General features: G+C 50.1%; 1 protein-coding gene across 12 annotated transcripts in view; it reads right to left on the bottom strand.

Moving 5' to 3' along the window:
* Positions 1 to 2120: 2120 nt before the first annotated feature.
* EYA2 (EYA transcriptional coactivator and phosphatase 2) overlaps positions 2121 to 9722 on the bottom strand; it is a 90910-nt gene continuing 83308 nt past the window's right edge. For 10 of the 12 annotated variants that reach the window (XM_071815427.1, XM_071815426.1, XM_071815430.1 and 7 more), the window contains 6 exons: positions 9388 to 9446; positions 7954 to 8114; positions 7303 to 7417; positions 6592 to 6713; positions 5747 to 5847; positions 2121 to 2987 (listed from right to left, as the gene is read on the bottom strand). In XM_071815427.1, coding sequence (XP_071671528.1) covers positions 2907 to 2987; positions 5747 to 5847; positions 6592 to 6713; positions 7303 to 7417; positions 7954 to 8114; positions 9388 to 9446 — 639 coding nt within the window. In that variant the 3' untranslated portion in view covers positions 2121 to 2906. The remainder of the gene's footprint in view (positions 2988 to 5746; positions 5848 to 6591; positions 6714 to 7302; positions 7418 to 7953; positions 8115 to 9387; positions 9447 to 9722) is intronic. The other 2 variants (XM_065850054.2, XM_071815431.1) reach the window with 2 other exon arrangements.

Genomic DNA, 9722 nt, shown 5'->3' with positions numbered 1-9722 from the left:
GACTTGCTGGGTTTGCTCACCTCTGATCCAGCTATACTGCAACCGGCTGGGAACTTTGTCACATCACAGTTGTGCTCCAGTCTGGTTAGTGACATGACTAAGCAAGGATTTTATGCCGTAACAATGTACAAACACGTAAAAACACAGGTGAAAGGGCTGAGCAAGTCCTGTACATGTGTGTATGTCTGTTCCCGGGCCTTTTGTATGTTTGTGAGTTAAAAGTTATTGTAGCTCCTCTCTCGTAGCCATCGTGGGTTCCTTGAACAGTCAGTCCTGCTGTTCTGGCTGCAGGGAGACGAGCACAGGCCTCAGCGGCAGAGCAGCGGAACGCGCGGCTGGTACCCGTGTGCAGCGCTGGACACCGCCCCGGCGCCGGGTGTAAGTACAGCTCACTGACTGGGAGGAACATGGAGCCATCACGGCAATGGTGCCTGGAGCACGTGCAGACACCAACCACGAACAGGCCCAGAGCTCCGCAGAGACCTTGAGAATCTTTAAATACATTCAAAAAGCAAAGTCTTGTAAGAAGCTTTAGGGTGGAAAAAACAAACTCAGTACTCAGATGATCCACTGAGATAAGGCAGGTGTTAAATTTGGGGTTTCAAAGAAGTGCAATTAGCTGATTGACAGGGTGTTAAAAGCGGAAGCTGCGCTCTCCTTGGAGTCTGCTGCCCCTGGCATTTGTTCCTCTCTCAAAAGTTTTATTTACGGGTGTGCTTATCTTGCAAGCATCCGTCAGCTCTCCATTCAGTTTGATTTCCTTGACTTGAGATAAAACTTCCTATTTGTGACGTTCCTACAGCTGGAAAAGCTTGAGGAACTTGCCGCTCAGCGGCACCGAGCCCAGGGCGGCAGCTCTGCTGGAGAAGCGCACTGTGCGCAGTGCTGAGCCCAGGGCAGCAGCTCCGCTGGAGAACCGCACCGGGCGCGGTGCTGAGCCCAGGGCGGCAGCTCCGCTGGAGAACCGCTCCGGGCGCGGTGCTGAGCCCAGGGCGGCAGCTCCGCTGGAGAACCGCGCCGGGCGCGGTGCTGAGCCCAGGGCGGCAGCTCCGCTGGAGAACCGCTCCGGGCGCGGTGCTGAGCCCAGGGCGGCAGCTCCGCTGGAGAACCGCGCCGGGCGCGGTGCTGAGCCCAGGGCGGCAGCTCCGCTGGAGAACCGCGCCGGGCGCGGTGCTGAGCCCAGGGCGGCAGCTCCGCTGGAGAACCGCGCCGGGCGCGGTGCTGAGCCCAGGGCGGCAGCTCCGCTGGAGAACCGCGCCGGGCGCGGTGCTGAGCCCAGGGCGGCAGCTCCGCTGGAGAACCGCGCCGGGCGCGGTGCTGAGCCCAGGGCGCAGCTCTGCGCAAACGCCCCGAGCAGGGGCCGCAGGACGGGCCCGGCCACGCCGGCTGTTGACAGGTGTGGCCAACACGCTTTGCAGCTGCTGCACGGCTGCTACCGCTTGAGCCAAAGACTTAGATCAGATTATGTTGAGATCAGATTTTCTGTTTTCGTCCAGCAGAAAATCCCCTCTTAGATGTAGCAATGAATCTGCTTCCTGAGGTAAATGTTGTTGGACAGGAGGAGGCTCACTCAGGCTTGTGTAGCGCTTGTGTAGCGCTTGTGTCACACTTATAACTTACATAACCCTTCCTTGTTTGATTCACACCTGATAGATAAGGGGATAATAGCTCTTCTTTAGCACCTTGTTCCAGGGGGGCTCTGATCCTTTTGAGGGTTTTTTTGGTACCACAGCAAGCAAGAAAGCAGTTTTGAAAATGAATTACAGATTCATCCAAGCCCAGAGAACTGAAATATTTTGAGAGCAAGAATTAACTGGCCAGTTCAGCAGAAATCCTAAAGCTGAAGCTTACGTGTAGATGCATTTATTTACATAAAAATAAATACGCACAACTGCAGTATTTGCTTGCTCTTTATCTTGTGCAGGGCAAGCGGGACCCGCCGGGTGCCCACGGCCTCGCTCAGCGGGCGCAGCCGCCGTGTTCAGTCCTCGCCCCCCCAACACCCCGAAGAGCTGGGTACAGGCTCCAGTTTGCTTCTAGAACAACCCCACCTTGAAACGGCGAGTATGTATTCTACGTATTCCTGTAGATGCAAGAGTAGCTGGAGGGAAGGCAGGTAATCTAGTCCCCCAAAATGTAAACGTTTTTATTTAATGCCTTTCACTCATCACAAGGTTCTTTTTCCCCCTTTCCCCAGCCCCCAGAACCGAGATGGCAGCATAAGGCACTGTGTAGACACATGCACAGTCCACATACCATCTATGTAGGATCTGAAACGCAGCTATTGTTCTCACCAACAGTACCATGTGTCCTTATTATTCATGTACACAACGCGATTTTCCCCAGAGTTTGTTCTGGAGAAATGAACAATTAATTTAGAATGGCGACACTTTCCCCCACCCACCCCAAAAAGCCAGATTAAAAACACAGGTACAGAGCTTAATACCAGAGTAATGAGATTAGTCCATAAATTAAAAAAATACAAAAAAAAAAGAACAGTTTCACTCTTATTTTCAGAAGGTCCACGTGATGTGGTGTATTGTGCAGAGACTCCTTACGGTGTCCTCTTCCCCCTTCAGACGCAAGAGAACTGAGCGGTCGCCCCAGCCTCGCAGTGTTTGTCGGGGGGGCAAACGGCAGTTACAGCTCCGCACAGCCGGCCCGGCCAGGCGGCCGCGCGATCCCCGCGCATCCGAGGCTCCTCCTCTGTCCAAAGGAGGAAGGACTCGATACACTGTTCTTTGGCTGCGAGTTCTTAAGGGCTTCCACTGAAAGGGTTCTCCTTCAAAAAAAAGAAAAACTGCAGTTGCTGTGGGATTTTTTTCAATAAGAAAGTGTTGAGGAAAAGGTGGAACTGATGCGATAGTTTGAGTGAAGCCCTCACAGTGCTAAGATGTTGGGGTCTGCTACAAATATTCAAGTTCCAAGGCGTGCCGAAGAGCTTCCAGGTCGGCGTGACAAGAGATTCTCCAGAATGGCATGTTGTGCTAGAGTGAAACCAAAAGAGGGTGTTGTTTGGGTTTTGTTTAATACTGAGATCAAAACAACGTTCTTGTTTGCACCTTCAGGAGCAGAGCGTTGGTTGTCCCAGTGTCACAGGCAGGGAGGCTCATCTCGGAGAGCGAGGGAGGGAGGGGGCGGGAAGGGTCTGCTTGCTGAGGAGTTTCTCGTATGCAGCGAGGAAGGCGGACCCTGCGGCCCCCCCAGCGTCCTGCCTCCCAGATGATGGAGCATGTGCTAGCTACTAAACTTGACTGCTTTTTCTCATGGATTAATTAGGAACGTCTCTAGAACTGCAGTATTTCAGCGCTAGTGTTGTCAGTGGTTCACAGGCAAGTAACAGATAGATATCATAAAAGAAAGTTATTACCATTTATAAAAATGTAAAGAAAGGAATAAAATACCACAGAGTCAAAATGCTTCGTAACAATCCCAAGTCAACTGGAGCAGCAGGTCATGCTGCATTTTCTGTAGATGTAGGAACTGGTACCACTGCTCAGATCAGTTACTGGTGTGGTGTAACTGCTGCCTTAGAGAAGGGTGAGACAGGCTTGTAAGACAGCTTGTCCACAAAAACCTTCCTGCTTTGGAGAGACTATCATCTTCTCCTGCGTCCCTGTGTTTCACTTTACATTTACTGTGATAAATTGGAATTCACGTATCAAGTGTGCAAGATTTAACCAGCCAGTTCCACTTGATGTCTGGACAAAATCTGGAAAGGTAAACTACCTGTGACCTACTGTACCTTCTTCATAATATCCTGATGAATCTCTTGAAAATTGGGAAGGTACTCTAGGAAAAGACTCACAGCTGAAAGAGGACAGAGTATCAACTTTTTAAAGTGCAGTTCAATTACAGAGGGCACCTGAGATGGAAACTGTAACGTGCTAAGCACAACAGTGCTCTGAAAGCATCTTCAGAACAACGTAGTCCTGCCACCATTAGCATCCTGTTCCTTTCCAAGTGTACCTGCCTGTGGAAGAACCCTCCAGGGTTCGAGCTGTTCCCTTCACAGAGTGCCTGTTCACACTCTGACCTTTAAACAACTCCAGCTTCCCTCCGGTACGCTGCTCAGTAAACAAACGCTTCCTTCAAGCTATTGATCAGTGTGTGCAGACAGCAAACACGGACAGCTGAAGTGATTGGAATCCATTGCTCTGCAATTTCCCTTTAAGGGGAAAAGTTATTTCCTCCTCCCTCCCCCTCCCCTGGTTGTTATTAAACCCCTTCCATTAAATTATCTATTTTTTTCTTGCTTAAATTAGAAGAAAACTTGGCCTCCCAGCCACTCCTGTTGTTCAGCATTTACAGAGTTATCACTCATCAGACAGGTGAAGAAAAATGACCCACTGAAATGGAGATATTATCAGTGCTGTCGGCAAAACAGCGAAAGGCTCCCCGCCTGCCCCCTCCCGCTCACCTCTTTTGTATAAAGCTCAGGTGTGTGGAAGCCTTGACTAACGATTGTCATCAATCAACTGGAGACGGCAAAGAATGTGCTCTGCTAATGGGAGAGCTCCTTAGGCCAGGAGACACAAGCAAGAGGGCTCTTGAAATCTGCCGGCAGAAGATTGTTGAACCTTCCCACTCCTTCCTCCAGCCAGAGAGCCCCTGCAGCCTTTGATGCAGCGTGGTCAGGGCCCCGCTGCCCCGGGGGCGCGGGCTGGGCTGTCAGGAGCAGCAGGGCTGCTACCACTCCCCCAGGGACGCGTTTTCTGGTCTAGAGACTGGTAAATTAGAACTCTGCTGTCCAATTCAGTTCTCCTCTTGTACAATTCAGCTGATGCACCCGACTGCTCTCCCGCACGTCTCCATGTTTCTACCCCGCCTGGGTTTCCGTGATACACCGATATCCCCTGTATAAGGCAGCAGGTGTTCCTGGATCTCCGACCTCCAAGCCCAAATCACTGTGAGCAGAACACAAGCTTTGGGCCCCTCAGAGTTCGCTTCTATCTCTTCCAGGCTCTGGGGTTCTGGCTGCTCTCCTCTTACAGTCTACCCAAAACAAAGCAGCTTCAGCTGGGCGCTAGAACTCCAGTTCTCCTTCCAGTCAGAGGACTGGGTACTAATGCATGGAGACCCGACTGCACGCCCAGGTTACTGCACTGAACTCCCCCTACGGCCACCTACGCACCAGCGGCCGCTTCTGCGCCATGAGCATCAAATACTGCCCAGGCCTTGTTACTCCTGACCAAAATGCTATCGCAGTTTCTGTTCTACTTCTTCTCCCCATTTTGCTTGTGAAATTAATCACATTGATCCATAAAACACCGATAAAAGCAGCAACTCAGTCCTAGTCCCCTTGGTATCCACTCTAATGATGTTACACCCCATGATCTCAGTGAGTCATAAATACAAATACATGTGCATATTCTAATAAGTAATTCAAAACTAATTTCAATCATCTGGAATTTACAAAAGCGACGTGTAGATCAGAAATTCAGCCTGCTTGCTCATCTGAGATCACACACTGGAGTTTTCCTTGCCATCTATTTAAAGCCTTCTTTATTAAGCAAGCGTGATTCCTGGGACACACGGCACAGCGACCACCTGAAACATCGTCCTTGCTGCCAGGGTGCGGGGATTTACAGGAAGAAATTTCTCACAAGGTTGTTGAGTATTTTGCACATTAAGAAATGAGACCGGCTGTAAGCTGCTGGAGGGAGCTTCATTCAATGCTTAAGTAAACAAAGGGTCATTGAAATGAAAACTTGGAAGAATCCAGCATGGTATCCACAAACTGTACCTTTTTTGCTCCCTGTTCCTCTTCAACGCCATCTCCTATTACAACATACACGGCTTTCCTTCCAAACCTTTGCATGATTCTCTCAAAACAGCTTTCCTTCCCTAAGCAACAGAAGAGAAGACAGACACAGCTTTTTGTCTGGACACACAGAGCAGGCGGGGCTGACACTCAGGCAGTCACAGTGGAGCTGGGGCCCACCTGAACTTGCTGCTACACCGCTACATTCCTCGTTTTCTTTAGAAATTAGAACCCAACTGACCCTTCACCTCAGATGGACTCTCGCCATCTCATGACGGCTGCTGGCATTTTCTCCGTCAGCTGAGGACTTCCGAGTGCTGCCAGTTTTCTGTAAGCTTGGTGACTTTGATACACGGGCTCAGACCGGGCAGACTGATGTGACAGTCACGGTGTTCAGTTTCGAGAGCCCTCTTCTGTTCATTCTGGTTACAGTAAGAACACTGAAAAAACTAAAGCCCCAAGGCAACCCTACCTATACTTATTACTGACCCAGCTTCATAAAGCTCATTCAGCACGCCTGACCCCTCTGCCAGAACACCAGTACCCAAAGTGTCTCTGTTGGTAGCAGCTCCAGCCACCCACATGCAGCAGATGGGGATGAGCATTTTCAGCTCACTCCCCACAGAGACACTTGGGAAGACTTTGGTTTCTTGATTTTGTTTCAGCTTACGTGTGGGCGGTCAGGATGTGAATTAAGAGATGTGTAAACATGGAGATAAAAAGAAAGCTCATACTTCACTTGTTGCGATCAGGTTGAATGGATGTGCCTGCCTCAGGGACAAGATTTCAGTTTCTCCTCAGCAAAGCCTGAGTTAGTTTGCTCTTACCTGTTTTTGTTGCGCTGTAGATGTTTTCAATGGGGAAGACAGTGCCCAGTCCATAGAGAAGCACTTTAGCGAGAGCTGGTATAAGCTGAGTTGTGGTGACCAACACGTTCACACAGTTAGGCCTAGAAAACAAACGTTAGCAGAAGTGGCAACCTGTGTTCCTCTCTTTTATTCCTGCTGAAAGACAGCAGGAAGCAAACCTTTCTTGCAACTGGGAGCTCCCAAGCCCCCGGGAGATTCTGCAGCTAGAGACAGACAACGTGAGCACTGGCAATGTCTTTTTATCAGCTTAGTAGAGTGAAAAAACCATAAACCAAGACCAGCAGCAGTGAAGCAGCCTCACTGCATGCATGCCAGGGTCTGTCTGGGGGGAATCTGAACACCGGTGTCCTGCTGGATGAGCGAACATGTTCAGGGATAGAGCGTTTTCTCCCTTTCCTACTCTTTTGTGCATCTGCTCACGGGGGCAGCGTGCTGCAGATGACATAGCTACGAAAAGGCAAGGACTGGTTTTGCCTTTGCTCAGCTCAGCGTCTCACGCTCACCGCAACCCTTGATAGCGCAAGCCTGCAAACACGCGCAGACCGGCCTCCCGCAGGTTTGGCCAGCAAAGTCCTGCAAATGTGTCTCGATTTGTCTAGAGGGGGAAAAGAGGGGAAGCAAACGAGATCCTGGATCAAACCTGTAGGCAAATCTTTAAGCTGTTCTTACCGGGAATGTATCAAATTCAGTGCCTTCAGAGCATGTGTGAGCCAGAGATCAGTCAGCGCTTCAAGTTCTGCTCTTAACTGCAGCCAGGTTTCCCTCTTAGGAGCTCCTATTAAACCTGTAAGCAGGGAAAAGCATCTTTGCAGAAGCACAGACAGGGAAGGCAGAGCTCTGTATGGAGAATGCCAAAGGGCTCCTGTCTGCGTCCTGAACCCTCTCTCTTCAGTACCCTCCTCGTGGCCCGGGTGCCTTGTTACAAACCAGCAGTTATGAGACAAGAATGCCTTCAGACGGAGACCAGTGATGTGTGCTGTGGGAAAAAAGCCAACCATATTTAGTTTTGAACTGTTTTCTTGCTTACTAAACACTCTGAAAAATTGGAGAAGCTTGCTTTCCTGCTAAAGAAATTACAAAATAAAGCAACACACAGAGACTCGAGTCCTTCTCAAACCACTGAACCAGGTATTTTATCGTATCTCCTGCAAATCCTGTACAGAATCTTATCTAAGGACGACTGGTGAAGCACAAGCTCAGCTCGGTGTGAGGAGTTCCTACCACGATGCTCCCTACACCTCTGCCGTAGATGTCCCTAGCAGGGTCACAGGTATTTGGGAAGGTGGAAGCCGTGCTTGCTGCGTGGCCACAGACACTTACCCCCTACATTGTTTTTGTAGGTGTTGTACATCTCTTTCACCCGGCGGTAGCGGAACGCCAGCTTCCTCATCCAGTCAACTCCCCCGTGAACTCCCGAGCCCAGGCACAGGTTTGCGCTGGCGGCCGAGCTGTGAAAGCCGTCTGCGGAGAAGTTGTACGTGCTGGGCAAGGGCGGAGAGGAGGGGAGAGGTCAGCACAATCGCAGCCTGCACGGTGCCGCAAGGAGCAGAAACAATTGAAGAGAAGCACAGACAAGCGGCAGCAGAGACGTACGCGAGCCACGCTTCACGAAACAGGAGTTCATCTCTAGCATGGCTGCTACTGATTTGAAAAATGTCCTTACTGCAAACACAACGCAGGTTGCTCAGCACTCCCCGACAGTTCTGAGGTTCTCTGGCCTACAAAACACCGGACAACCCTCAGGTCACCGGAGCTCCGCACCTGCCTCTCACCCAGGCTGCTATGGTGACTGCAGAAATACTCAGTCCCCAAATTAACGTTTTGATCACTGCCTGAACAACTATCTCGACTGCTTACAGGCCACTGGAGCCAAAGCACCTAAATATACACGCGGCATTTCAGGGCACTGCAAAGCACGAAATAGCATTTCAGTTACAGCAAAAAACATTTCAAGGGTTCTATGCAGAAGGAAAAGTCTCTTCCCCGAAATACTTGTTTTTTGTGCTGTTTCTGAACCAATTTCTCATAACAACCAGTCAAAACCACAAACTGTAAAGCTCTATATGGGCCCTGCACATTTTATTCTTGTGCCTGTTACCATGACTCTACAGGCAACACTGGGAAAGGCAGATGTAATTGTACAGAAACAGTTTTTACATACATGATGATCTAATTTATGCAAATAATCATAGTGTTTGGTGCAGTTTGGATTCAAGTGTCCACCAGTGACGAGGCTCGGGCACGGCAAGGCCCACAGTCCTCACCGCTAAGCCCATTCATCAGAGACTGGGCAGAGGGAAACCTTTCCATCTGGTTTTGAAGTGTTCTGTCCAAGTCTGCGCCAAGGGCTGGGCAGATCGCATGAGAAAGTAGTGCTGTCTGACTGGAGTTCAGCCTCATTTCAGACAGATCTCCCAGAATGGTTCAGGACAGTCAGGGCTTAACAGCAGGCACAGGCACATTAATGTGAGGGAGGGGACAGGCAGCAGGCACAGGCACATTAATGTGAGGGAGGGGACAGGCAGCAGGCACAGGCACATTAATGTGAGGGAGGGGACAGGCAGCAGGCACAGGCACATTAATGTGAGGGAGGGGACAGGGTGCCTCTGCGCGCTCAATGAACGCAGCCCCAGGGAGCCAGGGAGGGGAGAGGCGCACGGTGAGAACCTTGCCCAACACCACTGACCGGCCCCTGCTGTTTCCAAACAGCTGTGGACGACCTGACCTGCAGTTTCCGGCCTGGAGATCCCATACCTTAGATCCTGACCGTTGTCATCCGAGGATACATCATCTATGTGGATCTGGTCGCAGTCCTGGGAAGCAAATGAAAAAACAATGTAGGAGAGTAAGTAAACGCTTTGAAAAAATATTTGAAAGAATGTAATGAAAAATTACTTTAAGGCTAATATTAAGGAGATAAAACATTACATATTGCTAGTGTTGTCTGGCACTGTCTAGCCAGTTAATTGTTAGGAATAAGTATAACATAGCACAAAATATGAATAGAGTGTGTGTATGTGATCCGCTGTTATCTAAGGGCACAACAGCTCTTGAATAATACAGTAAGTGAAACTCCTTCCTACGTAGAC

Source organism: Patagioenas fasciata, chromosome 16 (genome assembly GCF_037038585.1).
Source record: "Patagioenas fasciata isolate bPatFas1 chromosome 16, bPatFas1.hap1, whole genome shotgun sequence".
Lineage (NCBI taxonomy): Eukaryota > Metazoa > Chordata > Aves > Columbiformes > Columbidae > Patagioenas > Patagioenas fasciata.
This window is presented reverse-complemented; position numbering and strand designations above follow the sequence as displayed.